This window comes from Notechis scutatus, chromosome 3, assembly GCF_049901735.1.
Source record: "Notechis scutatus isolate UNSWTSFEM ecotype Mainland chromosome 3, rNotScu1.2, whole genome shotgun sequence".
Taxonomy (NCBI): domain Eukaryota; kingdom Metazoa; phylum Chordata; class Lepidosauria; order Squamata; family Elapidae; genus Notechis; species Notechis scutatus.
Window position 1 is genome coordinate 53,854,665 of NC_142011.1, and position 21,788 is coordinate 53,876,452.

Here is a 21,788-nt window from a genome sequence, read left to right on the forward strand (position 1 = left end):
TATATCCTGGGCTATCTTGGAATTTTCTTTAAGGACTATGACTGAGACTTGATCCTTCTTGTCATTATGTGCCCAGTAATAAGATACGACTCTATAGTCTTGATTTTGGGAGTAGTAACCAAGTTCTCATAATTTTCCCAGCATATCACTAACCGTTTGAAATGACCACTTTTGACTTCTCGCTGATCGCTTCCACAACTTTGAAGACCTTTCCAACGACATTGGAGAAATTATTTCATGCTTATCATTGTCCCTTTCCTTACTCTTACTTGTTATTTATATACAGTCACAATGCAACCAATATGAATGAATGGAGGGTATGTGGGGGGAGTTCCAGGATGAGTCACAGCTGAGCCAGCCTTTTGGGCACTCCTTTGTATGAAGAAACTACATGTCTAATCACAAAGGAATGCCTTTGTTAGATCCAGCTTGCTTCCTTAGGTAAACCATGGCACTTAGCAACCACCAGTTCCTCTGAGGCAAGATATCTCCAAAATGTCTACGTAATAAATCGTGTGAATTCCACATGCAATCTGTCTGTATTTGGGGATGTTATATATAATCTCTCATTGTCTGAATGTTTTCAGAAGAAAATTGTTTGTAAACATATGGGGTCCAGTGATAACAGTTCGGGATACAATTTGTGTGGGATTTTTCTAAACTCCTTTTTCATCATTTCATTTCATAAGGCATTCGAAGCTATTGCAAGATTTCTGACCAGACAAAAATTCTAATAATTCACATCCTACAAATCACTTTAGTTCTTATGAACATCTTGCAATGGGCATTGGAATGCTTGGAATGAGATTCGTCTTTCTCTTCTTTTGGGGCAGGTTTGCCACTAAGGAACGGGATGGCCTTCTCCTCTACAATGGGCGTTTCAATGAACGGCATGATTTTGTTGCATTGGAAATCGTTCAAGAGCAAGTTCAGCTCACTTTCTCAGCAGGTATGATTGTTCTCCAGTATATCTGTCAATTTATTTTGGTTTATAAATATTCCACCTTAGGTTGTATTTTCTGTGCCTTATTTTTCTAAATCTTTAATAATATTCTTTACTTCCTTCACTCAGCATGCTATAACTTTGGTGCCCTCACCGCTTCTCAGAATCTTTGTAAAACGATGGGGAAATTATTCTTTTATTTCCTCAGATTTTATTTTTAAAACCTGAGTGGTGTTTCATCTTTCCTTCAGGAGAAACCACAAGCACTGTTGCCCCATTCATTCCAGGAGGTGTGAGTGATGGACAGTGGCACACCGTCCACCTGCACTATTATAACAAGGTAAGATTATTTTGTGCTGAACTGCAACAGGCCTAGTGTTGAAGTAACCAGCATAGCAATCACCTTGGGATCTCTGAACTATTCTGCTCATTTTATGCCAATTTTCCCACTAGTATCCCCCTGGGTACCATGTCATTATCTGTAGTTGGAGATGTTGCTGTTAGGGGAAGAGCTGGGTATTTTCCATGGCCATGAAACATTCAAGAACTAAAAGAAGCTTTTGACTGTGGAGTCATTGTCAGGATGGCTGCCTGAAAATGTTCGGCTCCTGTAAACTGCCGGATATCCCCAGCTATTAGCATTCATAGTGCTCTAAACACAGAAGCATGGCGGGGAGGGGGGAGTGGAGAGAGAACTGTGGTGGTCCCAGCATGATTGAGTCCAAGAAGCCAATCGCTAAATAGGAGGATGATGACAGGGGGCAAGAAGAGGTGAACAGCTGGTGCAATTGTCACAGCCTGCTTCAGTTAATAAGCACGGGCCTGAAAAGGCTGCCCAGGGGAATGGAATGGCATTGATAGCTGGTGGGTGGGGGTGGAATGGAGGGAATGATACTAATCTGGGGGAGGGGAAAGAGCAATAGGGAAGTCCTCCTGTGCTCTATAATTCAATCAGAATAGAGCTGGAAGGGATCTTGGAGGTCTTCTAGTCCAACCACTTCCTCATGCAGGAGATGCTACCATTTCAGATAGGTATCTGTACAGGCTTTACTTAAAAACCTCCAGTGATGAAGCACCCACAACTTCTAAAGGCAAGCTGTTCCAGTAGTTAATTGTCCTGTTAGGAAGTGTCTCCTTAATTCAAGATTGCTTTTATTATTTCTTGTCCTGGCCTCTGGTGTTTTGGAAAATAAATTGACCCCCTCTTCTTTGTGGCAGCCTCTCAAATACTGGAATACTGCTATCATGTCACCCCTTGTCCTTCTTTTCTCTAGACTAGCCATACCCAAATCCTGTAACTGTTCTCCAGGCCTTTGTTTTCGTTTCCAGGCCTTTAATCATCATCTTAGTTGCTCTTTGCATTTTTTCCAAAGTCTCAACACCCTTTTTTGTAATCTAGTATCCAAAACTGGATGCAGTATTCCAGGTGTGGTCTTGCTAAGGATTTATAAAGCAGTACTAATACTTAACCTGATTTTGATTCTGTGCCTCTGTTTATACAACCAAGGACTGTATTAACTTTTTTGGCTGCTGCCGCAAACAGCTGGCTCATGTGTAAGTCATTGTCCACTAAGATTCCAAGGTCCCTCTCACAGTTACTGTTTTTGAGCCAGATTCCTGTGTGCTGTCTCCTAGTTGACCTGGGGAATTACCATTGCTTCTGTACATTTTCATTCACTTTTCCAAAAGTCATCATGTTAATCCAATTCATCCAGGACCCTCTGCTTGAATGTGACGAGTTGAATCTAAAGATCAGTTGAAGGATACAAAAACCTTGATCACAGACCAGCCCACTTGATGTGAGAAAGCATCTAAAGAGATCAGTTTAGAGAAGTCCTGAACAAATTATTTGAAGTAGAACTACATATTGAAGCCACAGAGGAGCCATAGATACTCAAAAGCTCATCATGGTTGCTTCAAGGCTCTCCTAAAGCATTATAAATATGCATTTACATGTCCAGAAGACTTTTCTCCTGAGTTCACTAGTTGAGGGAAAGAGCAAGCATTTCACCTCATCGGTTATCCTGGCAACTGCCGAAAGAACTTCAGGAAAAGCTTTAAAGCAGACTTGTGTATTTGTTTGCTGCAATTAATTATTTACTCCCATATTCCAAAATTCTGAGGAGTTATGCAGTATCAAATCCCATAAAATATCATAAAATCCACAAACCTTTCACAATAAAACCAAATCAAAATAAGGTTGTACTAAACCTGGCAGCCCATTTCATCATTAAAATTCAGAATGAAAAGTCCCTTAAGAGAATGGTCTTCATTTCTTCCATTGTCTCATCTGAGAGCTAGAGAGCAGGGATACCTCTAAGAGCACGTTGTTCCATTGTGTTGGGACAAAAAACAGATAAGGTTGTTCTCCAGGTCCATGTCTCTTGCACCTCTCAAGGAATTGGGATTTCAAACATCCACTTCCTAGATGATCACGTCAGACAGGCAAGATCCATTTAGAGAAGATAATGTTAAGCAGTTGCATCTTGAAAAAGCAGATCTGGAACATCCTATTGAATGATTTTCATGACACTGACTTACTTCATAAACATTCAGCTTTAATAATTATGCTCTTGTGGGATTTGGACAGAGAAACTAATTCAGCTATACATGTTATGTTGAATTGAGACTCCTAAATGGTTTCACGACGATGCTCTAACAGGACCTCAGTCTTTCAGAGCTTGAATGAAAATTCTGATGCCAAGATCCAGCCTAGTTAACAGGCATTCCTCTCACTTGCTTACAGTGCCTGTTAGGCAAGAACTTCTGCTACACACACAAAAAAGGGATCAGACAATCACTACAACTGTTTGACACTTATTTAGCATTGACATCATGCTAGATAAATGCCATGTTAGACAGCACAATTAGCCATCTGTTGTTGTGAGCTGCATTTGTTTGACCGGTGCTTATTTCATTTCCCCATCAAATGCAGAAGTCGAAGGTGGCAATAAAACAGAACCACATTTTTTTGTGACGAATTAGAGTTTTAGAGGAGTCTGGCTTGGCTCCATGTTCTAATTTGAGAGCACTTTATTTGGGATGGGTGTTGTTCCTCCCATTCCTGGGAATATTTCTGAATATTGTACAGGTGTCAGCACTGATGAGCTGGATTGCCTGTGGGTACTTCACCCAAGCACAGTGCTTGTGCGCCAGCAGACAGCTCTTGCTAACTAATGTGGGAGGGTACGTGCTACCAGTGCCTCCAGCTAGTGCCATAGAGCAATTTCTTCCTCCCCACCTCCCAAATTTTCACCCTTGTTTTAAAAGGATAGGTGCCTGACAAGTTATAATGTAAAAAAGCAAAACTGGAATCAAAGGTGCTTTCATAGGTTGTTGTCAGTAGCTTGTCAATGAAAAGTTCTTAAGAAGCATGTTGGTGTTGATCTAGAGTCCCATAACTTGGGCTGAAGCATTACAATATTTTGTTACACCAAGTCAAACCTGCATCAGCTCCGGATATTTTTGAAGAAAAAATAATTCTGTGACTCTCCCTTCTACCTTTCATTGCAAGAATAAAATGCGTCCTGTGAGTTATGACTCTAAGGATTGTCAGAATATTATTTTCGTTAAAAAAAACAGCTTTCATGCAAATTACACAGGAGATAAAGGGATACTCTCTCCCTGGCCTCCTTCCCACAAACTAAAAATATGTTACCCTTGGCTTATCCTGGCTGGAAACCAAGATGTGTTAGCTTTTACTGTTGGTTCTTTGGATAGTTACTGTTTTGTTTTGTTTTTCCTGCACACTGTGGCAGGCAGAGGTGAAGCTGGGGAGAGGTTTGACAAAAGTGGTCCTTTAAGTATCTATAAGAGTGGCTAAGCTTCCAGTATTTGGAGTGCTTGATAAAGTGAGCAAGCTCTGGGTTTCAGTGCCATGCCTGTCAAGTGGTAATAAGGTAGCCCTGCTGTTTCTTTCAGAGCAATAAATACAGCTTATTAAAAACCACTGTGAATCTCTGTCCAAACATGTGAGAGCTTGCTTAATTGTTGAAGGTGCCTTGTCTCTTTATCCTAGCTTTGGAAGCTAGGACACACAGGAAGTGGGGCTCTTTTTCCCCCTTTCTTTGTAATGAGCAGAAGGCTTTCCAATTAGGGCAAAATGTGCTATTTCTACCAACTATTCCTATACTGAAAAGAGTGTGATAGCTCATTGTGTATACCTGTGGCTAACCTTGGCTTTCTTGGCTCTCAGTTTCTCTGTTGCGTTGTGTCAGTAAGTGGATCCAAAGAACAGCCCTCAGTATATTTGCTCCATGTCCTCCTAGGCATTGCCTTGAGGCTTATTGGTACGTCTAACTTAGTTTAATGACAGATTGTGTGCGTTTCTGTGCGCATATATGCACTTAAGGGCTTAAGAGCTGTATAAAGATTCACTCCTGTTTTCCTATAGCCAGTGAAAAGAAAGCACCCCCTTCTAAATCTAAAATGCAGAATGTCCATGAACTTACAGAGAGATAAGACTTACTAAGACTACATTATAGAAGGATGAAAAACAGTAAAGCATGATTCTACTAGGATACAGTAAAGAAGATTAAGGGTTTTTCCCTATAGCTCAGTTAAAGTGTTCCCCTCCCGTTTGCAAATCTGCAGAAAACCATATTGCTGTCCATATGCCAGTCCCTATTGTTTTTGTTGTGGCTTGTAGGTGAAAGATACAGTATATCCAAGTGTTGGTTTTGGTTTTAGTTATCTCTGGAATATGTTTAGAAAAATTGGAATCCTTGAATACATAGTTGCACTCATGTAAAATCTACTCACAGGTCAGAAAACCACAGAATGGACAGAAGGTGGCAAAACACACTGGCTCCAGTTAAAGGACTGGCACAAGGCAGTATCCTCTCCCCTTATTCAATTTACGTGGAGAATATATATTGGGGGGAGGTGGATTGAAAGAAGATGAGCAGGATTTTAAAATTAGAGGAAGAAATATTAATAACCTATGCTATGCTGGTGATGCTATTCTGGTAAGTGAAGAGGCAAAGAATTAGCAAGCTCTAGTAATGAAAGTGAAGGTGCAGGGTGGAAAAAAATGGAACTAAGATGAAAAATAGGGAAGACCAAACTCATGACAGCAAGTTCAGACAATGAAGATACTGGTTAGTTTTTGCCTTTGGAGTCCAGCTATCAACGGTAAAGGAACCAATACTCAAGAAAAATGCTGCATACTAACATTTGACAGAGTAGCCCATGAAGGCCTTGAAAAATATTTTCAAATGCCATGATGTTTGTATACTTAGAAATATTAGAATTGTGCAGGCAATGGCCTCCCTGTGGTGCTCTAGGGAAGCAAAAGTTAGACTTTGAAGAAGCAGAACATTAAGAATACCTTTTTAACTTCAGTATTGGAGAAGACTCCTGAGAATGCCCCCGCTAGCCCAGAAAATGAACAATAATAATTAAACAAAATAATTAAACAAAACCTAGAATTCTAACTCAAGGCATAATTGACCAGGCTCAAATGATTGTACTTTGGATATATTATGTGAAGACTTTGGTTTCACAGAGACTGGACCTTTCCTGAAAAAGAAACAACTATAGCAACTTTCAGTTGGCTGTTTTTTTGGCAGGTTAAAAAGGAACTCCCAATGTGTCATTTCCTCTTACAGTTCTAACAATGATTACTTTCATGTGTGTGTGGTCTTGGTGCTACTATGTATATGAACAGGAAAGATTCTTTTGATAATAATGAGAGCTTTCTTCCTATAGATCAGGTGTGTCAAACTCAATTTCATTGAGGGTCGCATTAGGGTTGTGTTTGACCTTGGGTGGGGGGGATATGGCCAGGATGGGCATAGCCAGCATGATGTCGGGGGGGGGGAGCGCTCTGCTAGCGAAAACAAGCTCTTGAGCTTGGTTATTGGCTGTGACAGCCTCATGCAACCCTCTGCCAGCAAAAATGGAGCTCGGGAGGGATGAACTCCATTTTTGCTGGCAGGCACCATGAACCAGTCCTTCGCTATTTCCAAGGCGGCCCTACAGGCCCATTCTAAGCACCCTGTGGGCCAGATCTGGCCCCCAGGCCTTGAGTTTGACACCCCTGCTATAGATCTATCAGGAATCCTATATTGAGAAATTTTTCCTCCTCTACCTACAGGGGTAGGCAACTATGGCACTTTTATGACCTATGGACTTCAACTCCCAGAATTCCTGGAAGTCCACAGATCATAAAGGTGCAATAGTTGCACATCTCTGGTTTAGATACTCATTTGTGGCAGTAACTGTATTTTTTTCTAAAATGCCCACTTTTGCATTTATCGTTTGTTAAAATGCATTCTTAGTTCCTCAACAATAGAAGGAACTAAGGGTTTTCTTCCCTCTAAAAGGCCATGGTGCAGCCATCGCTTGTTTTCATGGTTTACCATGGTTATTTCTACAACCCAATGAAAGTTTGTATGAAACTGAAGTTCATACATATAACTCCTGTTTTCTTTTGTATTGGATTTCCTGGAGTCCTCTGTAATCAAAGCAATCCTCTGGTTGCTTTTACTTTCCATGAGTTCTTTTTCTCTGTGGTCAGATATCAAGCACTTTCACCAGACTGATGTCCTCCAGATGTGGAGGAGGTTGGGAATAATGACTCGGAGAAAAAAAAAGAGAGAGCTCCTTTGTCACTTGTCACAGTGGGTTAGCCGAGGACCCCTCACTATACAATTAAAATGTTTGAATGGCAGAATGGAGAAGTTCGGTTTACCCAGGCTCACAAATCTTTCAAGCTACAGTAATTCCAAAATACTGTAATCTTATCCCAGAGAAGTAAAAGTCCCATGTTTAATAACCTGTGGCAAACAAGAACTGCCTCTGGGCAAAACAGAGGGGAAAACATATGCTGCCTTTTGTATTGTGGAACTTGTCTCTGAGTGTCAGCTATCCAAAAGTAGGTATGTGTGCCTGGAGTTTGAAAGCACGGGTGCCTGTTGCTTCGATTGCTTGCACGAAAGAGGGATCGGCAGCTGCAGTCTTCTACTAATCCCACTCCTGTAGAGTTTTCAGACCAAAGTCTCTGTTTTGCCATGTGCCCGCCATTTGCAAAAGCCACCATATAGATTGTACTTGATCTGAGGCAAATTTAAGCTTAGCTCCAACTCTGAGGAGTTTGCGTGGATCTGCCTGGGGCTGAAGTGTGGGGGCTGTGCTCTGAACCTTAAGCTGAGTTCCTCCCTCTCCGCTCTCCCATTTTGCTTTGCATGTTTGGAGAGAAGGAGTGACTCAAAGGCAGAGGGAAGATTTGGGCTGCCTGCCAATCCCTTGGTGCTGTGCTGTGACCTGCTGTTATGGGCACCCCCACCCCCGTAGCTGTCTTCACTCCTTTTGTCTGGAACTGGCCTGTTTCCTGAGCCAGGCTTTTGAATCGTTCTTCAGCTACTGTAGTCCAGGCCTTCATGCAACCACACTGCCACTGGTGACCCATGGGTTTTCCCTTCAAGGGACAAGGAATGTGTAGGATAGGCCAGCCCCATGACGGATGAACACAAAAGGGGGGGGGAGAGAGGGAGAGGGGAGGGACGGAGAGGGGGGAGAGAGAGAGAGTCCAAAAGAAATGCTCATGCTGTGTTAGTTAAAAGGCAAAGTGAATGCCTTGTGGAGGTTTTCTTTTTTTAAAAAAAAATGTATTTATGAAAAGAAATTGTACCATATTTTAAAAAGATATATAATTAAATTACCATCTGAGCCTCATAAGCAGGCTCAACATTTTATACCTGAAGGAAGAAAAATAAAAGATCAAAAGCAGCAATAAGAAAAATCAACAGCAAGAACTAAGAGTGATCTCCAAGCCTACAAATAATCGCCCCAAATGGAGTTCATTTGAATTTTTCTGTATGCTTTAGTAACTATCTCCAGAAAGGAAAAAGAAAAAAAATATGAATAGATTTTTAATCTGACACATTCATCTGTTCACCGATTTTCCAAAACAGATACCTCTGGTTAAGTCATGATTACTCTTTTCCTGATTTTGTAGATGCTTCTCTGTTCACATTTTCCTAAACAAGCACCTTGTCAAGAGTCTCTTTGTGAGATATTCTGTCCCTCCAGCAGTATATAAAATGAAAAGCGTAAGTGGGGAGAATGCTAGATAACAAGATTTTATTTTTATTTAATAAGACAAAATGCACACCTTTAAGTTGTTCTGACAGTTCAATAGGCATTTTGCAAAACAATGGTGCGAATTGCTTCGAGAGCTCTTAATGTAACTGGAAACGTTTCTAAGGTGAAACCTAGCACAACTTATCTTAACATTAGACAGCAGTTGGATATGTTCCTTGTTTCTGAATTTGGTTTTGATAATGGAAAAAATAGTGCAAATATACAACGACAGGATTACTTAAAGGAAGTTATAATCTGGTTCCCCTCCTCCCTTTCCTGTAATTTTCATGAACAAAAAAGACAATTGCATAACAAGAACCTAAAATAAATTAGAAATAGAAATAAAGAATAATTTTATAAGAGCATATGAAATAAATACATTCTGCTGTAGCTGGCAGCTGCTAATCACTCATCTCAACTCTGGTTCTTTTCATTCTGGAACACATAATTATTAAAGGCTTGACTTTAAGCAGGTATATGTGCCATTTTGAGAGTTTTATTTGAAATTTGGTTTGCATTTATAAATAACATGCTGCTTATGGTCTTCATTAGCAGTATATTCCATTGCACCCAGACATGTATCTATCCATGGCTTTGATTACTGATTACCGGCAAACAGTATAGATTTTACAGAATCAACATCTGCCCACTGCATCTGGGAAAAAAATCTAATTTCACAAAGGATGCTGCTTGTGAATTGATTATGTGCCATCAAATTGGTGTTGTTTCTTAGTGACCATATAGTTAGATTGTCTCCAAGACGATCTGTCCCTAACCTGGTTTTTCAGGTCCAATTTACAAAGTCTGCACTACTATTACTATTAACCTTCTCATCACTCCTTATCACCCATCCCTTCCCACTTGTGACTGTATGACTGTAACTTTGTCACTTGTATCCTTACAATTTATATTGACTGTTTCCTAGTATGATTTGATTGCTTATTGTACCCTATGACTATTATTAAATGTTGTACCTTATGACTCTTGATGAATGTATCTTTCTTTTATGTACATTGACCAAGACAAATTCCTTGTGTGTCCAATCACACAATCTATTCTTTTCTATTCAATGATGCAGCCATTGCTGCTGTAATGGAGACCATCCAGCTTGCTGCTGGTCATCCTCTTCCCTTTTACCTTCTCCAGCATTAGATCCTTCCTTCAGAGAGCTATATCTTCACATCATGTGTCTGAGCATAGCCATTTGTACCTCAAGAGAGAACTTTGGACTAACATCGCAGCATCTAAATATATTTTCTAAGATCACCATTGCTGTTCTACCAAATGCTAGTTTGTGGTGTATTTCTTGACTTGTTCCTTTACTGTAGTTACTTTAGAATAGCGTAGCACAGTGTAGGTTATTGATGTTTCTCTCTCCAATTTTAGAACTGAGCTAATTTTCTTCCAATCCAGCCTCCTTTAAGATATATATTCAACACATGGATTAAATTAATAGAGGAGAGTATACAGTTTTGTCATAGTCATTTGACAACCTGGACCCAGTGTGTTTTGCATGTTCTGTCCATATTGTGATTTCCTGACCTATATGCAGGTTTCTCATGAGGAAATGAGAAGTTCTGGAATTTCCATTTTTATAAATGTGTTCCACAGTTCAATGTGATCAACAAAATGAAAGGCCTATAGTCAATGAAGCACATATAGGCAGTCCTCAGTTAATGACAACAATTGAGACTGGAATTTCCATTATTAAGTGTTGCAGTCATAAAACACAATATCACATAACCGTGCTGCTTAGCGACAGCAATTACAGTACTTCTGGTTGATGTTGTTCAGTGAATCCTGACTTCTTGTTAGACAGGATATGATGTGCCACCATTTGCTACATCCTGCCAGCATCCCTAACTCATTGGCTTTGCTTTCAGAATCCAACAATGAAGGTCACAAATGGTGACAGTAAAGGTGGCACATGACTCTGGGATACTGAAATGTCATAACTGTAAGGCAGTCATTGAATGCCTAGATTACATTCTGGTTCCTCAGGGACATTGTGATGGCTGGAACTTTGAGGATTACTACCACTAATTCATCATCATCATAAGTTCAAACAGTGGCTGAACGAGTGGTCATTAAGTGAGGACCACTTGCATAACTTCTTTTTTGGTATTCTTTGGCTTTCTCAATTATCCAACATACATTAGCCATAAACTGTTTGTGAATAGCAAGGGACAATATATGTTGGGATAAAACTGTTCTAGCAAAATACTAAGATTATTACTGCTACTATTAATTATTATAATAATAATAATTATATAATAATTATTAGTAATAACCTTAGTATTTTTCTAGATCAGTTTTGTCCCAACATATATTGTTTAAAAAATCCATCATAGCCATAAAACTGCAAAAAACCCCACCTTTTTGTGATGCCTGCTCGATGCTTTAATTACATGAGTCATACATTTGAGTTCCATGCATCTCCAGATGTTTGGGACAGAAAATTGTTGTTTTCATTTTTGAGAGAAGAAAGAGGGAGCAAAGACTTAGGTTTTACCGATTCTGATAGATAGATGGAACTAAGTGAAGCAGTACCTGCTGATAGCCAAGGATAAGACATCATATTAGTCAGCCAGATCTATTTCTAAAGATTAGGTCATTAAATTCTCTCCAGGCAAACATATAGAATGCATTCATCTTGGGTCATAAACTCATTTATCAGAACAAGTTTCAGCTCCTGGTTCTGACTTTATCATTGTTAGTGCATATTTGAACCACTGCTTCATAAATAAATACCTGTGGTGAAGCAACTGGGGAAAAATTCCACCCATTTACCACTTTGTTAAGTTTGAAGTATCAGAACTCTGTCAAGTGTTCTGAAAGTGCCTGGCCATCGACATTAAGCTGCCAACATAGCTGTTTTCCATGATTTCTAGCATCACAGCCAGCAGACACACGGTGCATATTTTTTTCCCTGAGAAGCACAACTGTGCCATCTAACTGAACCTGTAAGTATTTCTGAGGTATACGAAGGATTCTTTTCACATGGCATAAATTTAAATCTGTTTCAAATCTCTGACAATCTAGTTTGAAGCCAACCACAACCATGTTCACTTCTGCTGGCCTTGAAATGCAGAAATCAGCCAGGGAAAACACCATGAGGCATTCAGTTCTGCCTCCAGCATGAAAACTGGGATTAAATAGCATCCTGTCCCTTGGCAGAATAAAAATCTCATCCTTATGCAACACAAAAGAAAATGGAAAGAAAGTGCTTGCACCCCACTTTTTTTTTTTCAGGTACATGTTTTAGGTGCATTTGACAATTTACAATAAACTTAACTGCTTTGGAGGGAATGAAATTAGCCTGCAGTCAGGACATTGTTACTTCTAGCTATGCTGCTAGAAAGTTGATATATACAAAACAGAGAAAAACATTGTGTTTTTCTCTTAAATTTTCAATGTCTTCTTCTTCTCTCTCTTGAATGGGTCTATGCAATCCACTCAGTGGTAATTTGCCTATTTCTGTAATTGCATTTTGTGGGAGAGTATCTTCCAGCTATTTTTGGGAAATAGACTCTTCCTTATACCCATAGCTACTGATAACATGGTGGCATCTTTGCAACTTGATGTTTGTCATAATAGACCCAACCCTAGTTGTAATTTGCGGTTTGCACCTTCTACAAGTATGTTTGGGGAGAGGGGTTGTTTCAGGTGTTTGATGGGAGAGAGACTAAGGGCTCACTTCAGTTCCATTCTTGTTGTTTATTTAAACAGAAAACCTAGCCAGGATTTTTTTTTGCAGTGATTGTGAAAGTGATTACAAGTGTTAAGAACTCCTTTAGAAATTATAGGAGATAGGAAAGCAGCTTTCTTTTTCTCATATTGTGACATTGACTAGGAAGTGAACAGAAGGATTTAGATTGAGTTGCCTGATAGGTTGTTTAAATTCCTTTCTTAGCATAGTTAAGGAAATGAGTGCTGAGAAATACTTAATTATGGCCAGGAGCTGACAGGTGTTGTGAAAGAAGAGCAAAGTCAGTAGAAAACCAAATTGTTCACAGGCCCTAACATTTAGCAGAAAAAAGGCTAACTTTGCTCCAGGTTCAGACAAACAAGTGTGGAATTAAAAAAAAAAAAAACACCTTGAAAGAAGCCAATTTATCATGGGGATGGTGCATCCTGAGTCAGCCATGAGGGGTGCAAAGAGAGTATGCAAAGTGAAAATTAGAAATGGGCTTTTTTACTAGATTCATCTTAATTTGGGAGCAGCTGTATGAGAGCATTTGCATTGTTCAGCAGGTTTTGGTCAGTATTCTGCACTTCCCTATCAAAACATTTCTGTCGTGAACATTAATTGGCTACCATGAAGTTTTATAACATAATTCTCCTTTCTTTTCACAGCCTATCCTGGGGACGTCTGGAATTACACAGGGGCCTTCAGATGAGAAAGTAGCTGTGGTGACAGTAGATGACTGTGACACTTCAGTGGCCTTGAAATTTGGCTCTATTCTAGGAAACTATTCCTGTTCAGCTCAAGGGACACAATCAGGCACAAAGAAGTGAGAATTTTACAAGCACTATTAAATTCACCTGATGAGTTTGTAATCATAAGTATGGAATAGAGATGGGTGAAAGCAGATTGACTTTACAGAAGTTATTCAGTGGGGAAATGGCTGTCAGAAAGAAAAGCCGTGGGGCTATAATTAATTTCAGTAATTTCCCTGGCTCAACTTCACCCTATGTGAGAATATGAAGTACTATAGATTTTATTGGTCATCTGCTTTAATGTGCTGGTTGGTATTCATGCAGATAGGAAGCTAGTAGTTTGACACATTGCATGGATGCCTACGCAGGACATAAACCTATAGCAACCATGAGAATTAATACTACTGTATGTTCCAAAAATACATTTTTTCACTGTTCAGCTATTATTAGTCTCCCTTAACCCGAGTGCCTTCTGGATGAATGAACAGACCTCAGCTCCCAAATACCCCAGTCAATTTGGCTATTGCTGAAAATTCTAAGAAGTGAAGACTACATTCAGGGCAGGACATTTGAGATGGTGATGATATATTCCAGGGATGTCAAACTTGTGGCCTGTAGACTGGATGCATCACGCGCTGGCCATGCCCATGCTCCGTTTAGTAAAGGGGGGAAAAGTTGCGATATGTCATGTGACAACGCCATGATGACGCAAGTTTGACACACCTGTTATATTCCTTAGTCTTCCCCACTATCTTCTGCTGCTGCACTTTTACATCCAGCGATATAGTGATTTACTAAAATCTCAAACTTCTACTATAAACCTCTACTATAAATTGGATTCATAGTGATTCAGAGATCACACGTCTACTCTTTTAATATAATGTGTGACTGATGACCACTTTATATGTGTTTAGGTCAGAACAACTTTCTCAAGCAGATTTTTTTTTTCCTGGACCATGTTTTTCCCTTGAGTAACTCTAATTTGACTTTACAGATCCTTGGATTTGACAGGTCCCTTATTACTGGGTGGCATTCCTGACCTTCCTGAAAGTTTCCCAGTACGGAATCGGCATTTTATAGGTTGCATGAGAGACTTCCTGATTGATAATCAAGATGTAGACCTGGCTGACTTCATTGCAAATAATGGAACTTTGCCTGGTATGATGAATTCAGGAGGGAATTGAAAGTTGATGCAAATGGTGGGGTTTCTGTGGGTGGAAATTGGTAAACAGACAACCACCTATTGAGAACACCTCAGCAGGCCCTAGCCATTGTCTGCAGTATAACATATCCATAGGAATGAATTTCATTCATGACTTAGCTCCTCATTACTCAGTAGCAAATTCAGTCATTACTCAGTAGCAAATTCAGCAAGCGCTTTCCCAATCCCTGGAGAATCTTCTATTACTATCCTTCCCAATGCATTCTTTCATTCTCCTTTCAGGCTGCTCTGCCAAGAGGAATTTTTGTGATACCAACACATGCCATAATGGTGGAACTTGTGTCAACCAGTGGGATACTTTCACCTGTGAATGCCCCCTGGGTTTTGGAGGCAAGGACTGCAAACAAGGTAAAAGATGGAAGCTGCTAAAGAAGGTGCTTTTTAGGAATGACATATGTGCTAATTGCCAGGAACTATATCAGAAAATCACACCTTTCCTAACTCCAAGGAAACAGAAAATATGCTATTCTAATTATTAAAAGAAATAGAAGAAAAGGTGGGAATGCTAATGCCCTGGAGATTCTTGGATGGAGAGAGAGAGAGAGAGAGGGAGGGAGGGAGGGAGAGAGAGAGAGAGAGAGAGGGAGAGAGAGAGAGAGAGAGAGAGAGAGAGAGAGAGATTATATATATATATTAGTGTTTTGGCCACGGAGTTTATCTGTGCTGGGTGGTGGTGGGATTGGGCGTTGAGGTAGCGGTTGGTGTGTGTTTTGTTCTGGTATATGGTGTGTCCTAGTGTGCCATCTGTTTTTTTGTAGATTAGTACATCTAGGAATGGTAGTTGTTTGTTTGTTTCCGTTTCCATGGTGAACTTGATTTTGGGGTGTACTCTTGAAAGTACTCTTAATAAAAGCCTTCCTTGATATTTGGACAGGATGGGCAGAATCAATTCTGACAAGGCAGTGCCTGATGTGTCTTGATGGTACACCATGTAATTAATTAACATCTGTAAATTGGACCTAAAAGCCTAATAACAGTCAATACAGCATTATTCTGCAACATTGGTCTTGACACCCAACTTCTGAGACATCTCTAAAGGCGGTTCTGCATATAATGCAAGTGGTGATCAGGGGGTGTGGGTCCATTGTAAGGATATCCTGATCCAAGTAGGATCATCATAACGAGGATACCAGATAGAACTAAGCAAAGCCATCTTTGATCATGGTTTCTGCCTCTTATTTGAACAGGAACCACAAGTCCCTAATCATCTCTTTGGGAGGGAGAAAAACCCCATTAAAAGTAAACCTTGGAATCAATGTTTGTAGACTGTCTAGGTAGTTATTAACATAAAACAACTCCATTAGCTAATGCTTAATCTGAGTGTGTCTTGCTCCATCCAGGGCTTAGAGCCCAGGTTCAAGACTTCCATGGCATATGTAGGGTGATATATAACTGATTGTCGAACACATGTGGGTGACACCCCATTTAAGCCAATGGATGACCTCTCCCAAGTTTTCATATAAATGTTAAATAATACAGGGAGAGCACAAAGCTCAGTGGTACCACAACATTAGAGCAAGAGTGTCAAACTTCCGGCCCATGAGCTGGATGCATCACACACTGGCCACGCCCACAACCAGTTTAGCTGGGGGGGGGGGAATCCCAATATGTCACGTGATGCTGCCATGACAACGTGTTTGACACCCCTGCATTAGAGCAACCAAGGGTTTGAATACTATGCCTGTATAGCAGTCCACTAAAACAATTTGCTTAGATAGGAGCGAAACCATAACCTTTGCAAGCAGTCCAAAAGAATACCAAGCTTTATATCAAGGGTGTTCAAACTTGGCAAGTTTAAAACTTGTGGACTTCAACTCCCAGAATTCCTCCTCCAGTCATGTTACCTCAGGAATTCTGGGAGTTGAAGTCTACAAGTCTTAAACTTGCAAAATTTGAAGACCCTTGCTTTATATTGTTGAATGCCACTTAAAAATCTAATAGAATCAAGAAGAGTACACTCCACCCATCCAGATGTCTAAAATAGCTCATCTGTTAAAGAAGTGTCATTTCTTTTCCATGCCTCAGCCTGAATCCTGACTAGAAAGGATCTGCATAATCCATTTCCCCGAGGATTTTTTGTAATTGGGTCCTCACTTCCTTGTCAGCATCCTTCCACATGTTAATGACTAGAAATGTTGATAATTATAAAGTGAGTTTATTGGTTCTCACATTTTCAGCAATCAAGAAACCAATATACTGTATATACTCGAGTATAAGCCTAGTTTTTCAGCCCATTTTTTGTGCTGAAAAAATCCCCCTCGGCTTATACTCGAGTCAGATTCCCTCTGAAAAAAAATGGTGTGGAGTCGCGGCCTCCGGCGGCAGCGACTCCCAACAGCCTTGCCGGGAAGGGAAAGGCAAAAAGCGCTTTGCCTTTCCCTTCCCGAGGCGGCGGGACTGGGGCCGCGCCGGCGGTAGTGACTCCTGACTCAGGGGGCCTCCGAGGAGGGGAAGAGAGTGACTCCTGCCTCCCGCTGTCATCATCATCTTCTTCTTTTGGGTTAGTGAATCAATTAAACCTTTCATGATAGTGAGATCGTTTCCCAAATTAATTATTTTTATTTTTGAAATTTACCAGTAGCTGCTGCATTTCCCACCCTCGGCTTATACTCGAGTCAATAAGTTTTCCCAGTTTTTTGTGTAAAATTAGGTGCCTCGGCTTATATTCGGGTCGACTTATACTCGAGTATATATGGTAGTAGGCTCTGGCAATCCAGAAGAAATGGCGTAAACCATCTTACCTCTTCTTGAATCTTGTATAACAAGTATATACAAAAAGGATGTAAAAATGTTTTCTCTCCCTCCTTTTGTGATGTGTGTACAAATATGTAACACTGTAGAAGGCAACGGCAAGCCAGTTCTATATAGTGGCCAGAAATTATAATATGAATATGAGCTTGTGGTTACCAGAAGGCCCTTCTATTGGAATGGGTTCAAACACATTCATTTTATATCTCCAACATATGAAAGGGTGGGTATGGTCCATCTTATATCCATTTGTACAGCAAGAAAATGGAGAGAAAGAATGGATCCCCACAAACTTCCCTATCTAATGCAGGACTACAATACAGAATTCTCTCCTGCTTCTCCATATGGGTACTTAATTTTTAAGGATTTTTTTTTAAAAAAATCATCACATCATTGATTAGAACTTGGGTGGAATTGTTGAATACTTCAAGCCTAAAATGCTGAAGGAACACTATTTTAAAAAATATGATGAGTATATAAGAATAGTCCACTGAACACACACATACACATACACACACACACACACGCTCTGTTATGCAATATTTTATACACTTGTTGAACTTTTTTTTTTCTCTGTGAAGAAATGACAAGTCCTCAGCGTTTCTTGGGCAGCAGTATGGTGATTTGGAGTAATTTGGCATTGACCATCACGCTTCCATGGCACATTGGACTTATGTTTCGTACCAGGCAGAGCAATGGTATCCTCCTCCGTGCTGCAGCGGGGCAGCATTCTACCATCACACTTTGGGTGAGTGGGCAACACTTTACTGTTCTCTTGCAGATTAGTGGCCTAGAGAAAAGCACTGTGTGTTACAACAGAACAGGGCATCTTGCAGCTCATGGGCTAGGAGCAGCCTCCTAGCCAGAGGTGGTGTTCAGCAGGTTCTGGAGAACCGGTAGTGGAAATTTTGAGTAGTTCGGAGAACCGGCAAATACCACCTCTGACTGGAGATTTTACAGTATCCTTCCTCTGCCATGCCCACCAAGCCATTCCCAGAGAAATGGTAGTAAAAAAAATTGAATCCCACCACTGCTCCTAGCATTCTGAAAAATACCCCACAAACATTTATTGATAGAATATGTACTGTATATTCTGCAGCACCATTTCAGAGGATTGGTGGGGGGATTTTAAAATGTGGAGAACGGTTTAGTTTTGCCCCAGAGGTAGTCCAGTTTCAGTGTCCCAAAGGGAGTTATCGTCTCCATACCTCTTAAAGGCAAGAACGGAACTGTGTACTTTCTAGACTCTAGGTGGCGGGATTTTAAAATGTGGAGAAGGGTCTAAAACAAGGGTGTCAAACTCGTAGCCTGAGGGCCAGATGCGTCACACACTGGCCACGCCCCCCCCCATTTTAGCAAAGGGGGAAAAAGTCATGATATGTCACATGATGACAATGCGACGCCGTGAGTTTGACACCCCTGGTCCAGAATCTAGAGTCTCCTGCTCTATAAAAGAAGTAGAAAGGTTGGTGAGATATGGTTTATAGATCCTTTGCATCATCAGAAGCCTCATGACTTTCTTTGATGCTATGTACTTGTTTCATTCTTTTCAAGCCCCCTTTGATGGAAAGAGATGGGTAATGCCTTCTGCAGTGAAAACATGGTTCAAAACTAAACTCGTTCTGTTCTTCTCTCTTTGCTCAGTTAAATGAAGGCACAGTGCTGATGACCGTGTACCGAGCCAACAGCCAAATTTCAGCATTGAGGCTACACCAGGTGAAAGTGAATGATGGTGACTGGCATCACCTACAATTGGAACTGCATAGCAGCTGGGACAATCCAGAAGCCCAGTGGTTAGCCATAATGGCTTTTGATTACGGTTTGCACCAGGTACAGTGAGCACTAGAACTCAATATCAATGGTCAACTAATGGCTGAATCATTTGGCATTTATGTATATTTTCTAAAGCTTGAATGTAACACTTGTAGCATAATTTAGTCCAGGGGAACTAAAGCTATCTATGGGATAGATTTAAATTGATTCCTAGTAGTCTAATATACTTTATCTCTAATCTCTTAGCTCTTTTTCTATAGATTTTGATTTATAGTTAGTTAATTCTATGAAATTCTTCAGTATCGGTCTACAGCTATCTTAATAATTTATTCCAGCCCACCTCTTCTTGGCTTTCACCACTCTCCTGATGGTTTATAACATCTGATCTGTGTTGTGCAAATAAGTACTGTGGTCTCCTCAAGAAATTAAAGGAAAATGATGTTTGCTTTGCCTGTTTATCTTCCAGGTGATGGCGAACATTAGTAGTGAACTTCGTGGACTAAAAATGCGGAATTTGAGTATCGGTGCTGTACTGGGGGAGAAAGGAAACTTGCAGCATGGATTCCGGGGTTGCATGCAGGTGAGAGGGTGAAGAACAAGCCTTGATGGCTCTTTCTGGATGTTATTGCGCCAATGGGCCATACCATGATTGACCCATCAAGTGCAGGCTCCAGCACTTCTTCCAACTCTCCTTTCTTCGATGCTTTTTATATAAATGACCATATGTTTTGGGAGAGGTACGCCCAGTTGATTAGACCACATCACTCTTAAGCAAAGAAGCTAACTGACATGCTTAAGAAATTGTGTAAATGGGAGGGATTGTTGTGGAGTATGTACCTGTGTCAGTACAACTCAGCATAGCTGGCTGGAGAATTCTGGGAGTTGAAGTCCACAAGTCTCAAAGTTGCCAAGTTTGGGGACCCCTGGTAAAACTATACATAGAAATAAATTAGAAATGGTTATGTCTGGAAATCTCCAACAACCAGAGCTGTGTACTGATGAGTTATCCCCCAGCCTGGTTTTTGCTGAAAATTGAATGAAGCAGGCATGTTTCTAGGTCCTAAGCCATGTCTACGTTATGCAGATCTTAAATGAGCAACAACACATACAGGTAAGTCCTCGACATATGACCACAGCCCAATATTTCTGTTGCTAAGAAAGACATTTGCTAAATGAGTTTTGCCTCATTTTATGACTTTTTGTTGTCATGATTCAGTGGTGGGATTCAAATTTTTTTACTACCGGTTCTGTGGGTGTGGCTTGGTGGGCGTGGCAGGGGAAGGATACTGTAAAATCTCCAGTCAGAGGTGGTCTTTGCCAGTTCTCCAAACTACTCAAAATTTCTGATGCCGGTTCTCCAGAACTGGTCAGAACCTGCTGAATACCACCTCTGTCATGATTGTTAAGTAAATCACTGCAGCTGTAACATGGTGTTAAGTGAATATGGTTTCCCCATAGTCTTTGCTTGTCAGAAGGTCCCAAAAGGTGATCACATGACCCCAAGAGACTGCAACTGTCATAAAAATGAGTCAGTTGCCAAGTATCTGAATTTTGACTGTGTGACCATGAGGATGCTACAACGGTTGTAAGTGTGAAGGTCGGAAATCACTTTTTTCAATTCCATTGTAACTTTGAATGATGAGTAAACGAACTGTTGCAATTTAAGGACCACCTGTAGCATACAATTCACAATTCTATAACATAATAGAATAGAATTCTTTATTGGCCAAATGTGATTGGGCACACAAGGAATTTGTCTTGGTGCAAATGCTCTCAGCGTACATAAAAGAAAAGATATATTCGTCAAGAATCATCAGGTACAACACTTAATAATAGGCATAGGATACAAATAAGCAATCAAATCATACTAGGAAACAGTCAATATAAATTGTAAAGATACAAGCAATAAAGTTATAGTCATACAGTCACAAGTGGGAGGGGATGGGTGATAAGGAGTGATGAGAAGATTAATAGTAATAGTAGTGAAGACTTTGTAATAGTTGGACAGTGTTGAGGGAATTATTTGTTTAGCAGAGTGATGGTGTTCGGGGAAAAACTGTCCTTGTGTCTAGTGGTTCTGGTGTGCAGTGCTCTATAGCGGGAAGGAGTTGAAACAGTTTATGTCCGGGATGTGAGGGGTCTGTAAATATTTTCACAGCCCTCTTTTTGACTCGTGCAGTATACAGGTCGTCGATTGAAGCATTTTTTTTTCACTTTTCCCACTTAATATGTAGTCATGCTGGCTCCGTATAGCCCATTTTATGAATGTGGACTGAGTATATAGTAGCATCTTAAATTCAATGAATACTGGAACAAACTGTATTTATGCAGATCTGTCAAAAATAAACTGTTTGTTTTAAACAATACAGCACCATCTAGAGGCTGCAGATCTCATAGTTGGCTTATTTATTGAAAGGTATTTATATTTTGGGTTTTGGGTTCCTAAAAGGCGGTTGGTATAAATAGGTTGTAAATTGTGTTCACTAAGAACCAAAAGCAAGAAATGAATATGCAAAAGAATAATCTATGTATCTAATAGCTGATCTTCTTCCTTCCATCCTTGTTTTTTTCCCCCCT

The 21,788-nt window shown here is 40.3% G+C and overlaps 1 protein-coding gene across 6 annotated transcripts in view; it reads left to right on the plus strand.

The window, feature by feature from the left end:
- CELSR2 (cadherin EGF LAG seven-pass G-type receptor 2) overlaps nt 1–21,788 on the plus strand; it is a 118,947-nt gene that overhangs the window by 69,213 nt on the left and 27,946 nt on the right. For all 6 annotated transcript variants that reach the window (XM_087959953.1, XM_087959951.1, XM_087959952.1 and 3 more), the window contains exons 4-11: nt 834–949; nt 1,195–1,283; nt 13,385–13,542; nt 14,463–14,626; nt 14,913–15,038; nt 18,020–18,186; nt 19,083–19,268; nt 19,678–19,791. In XM_087959953.1, the coding sequence (XP_087816079.1) occupies nt 834–949; nt 1,195–1,283; nt 13,385–13,542; nt 14,463–14,626; nt 14,913–15,038; nt 18,020–18,186; nt 19,083–19,268; nt 19,678–19,791 (1,120 nt within the window). The remainder of the gene's footprint in view (nt 1–833; nt 950–1,194; nt 1,284–13,384; nt 13,543–14,462; nt 14,627–14,912; nt 15,039–18,019; nt 18,187–19,082; nt 19,269–19,677; nt 19,792–21,788) is intronic.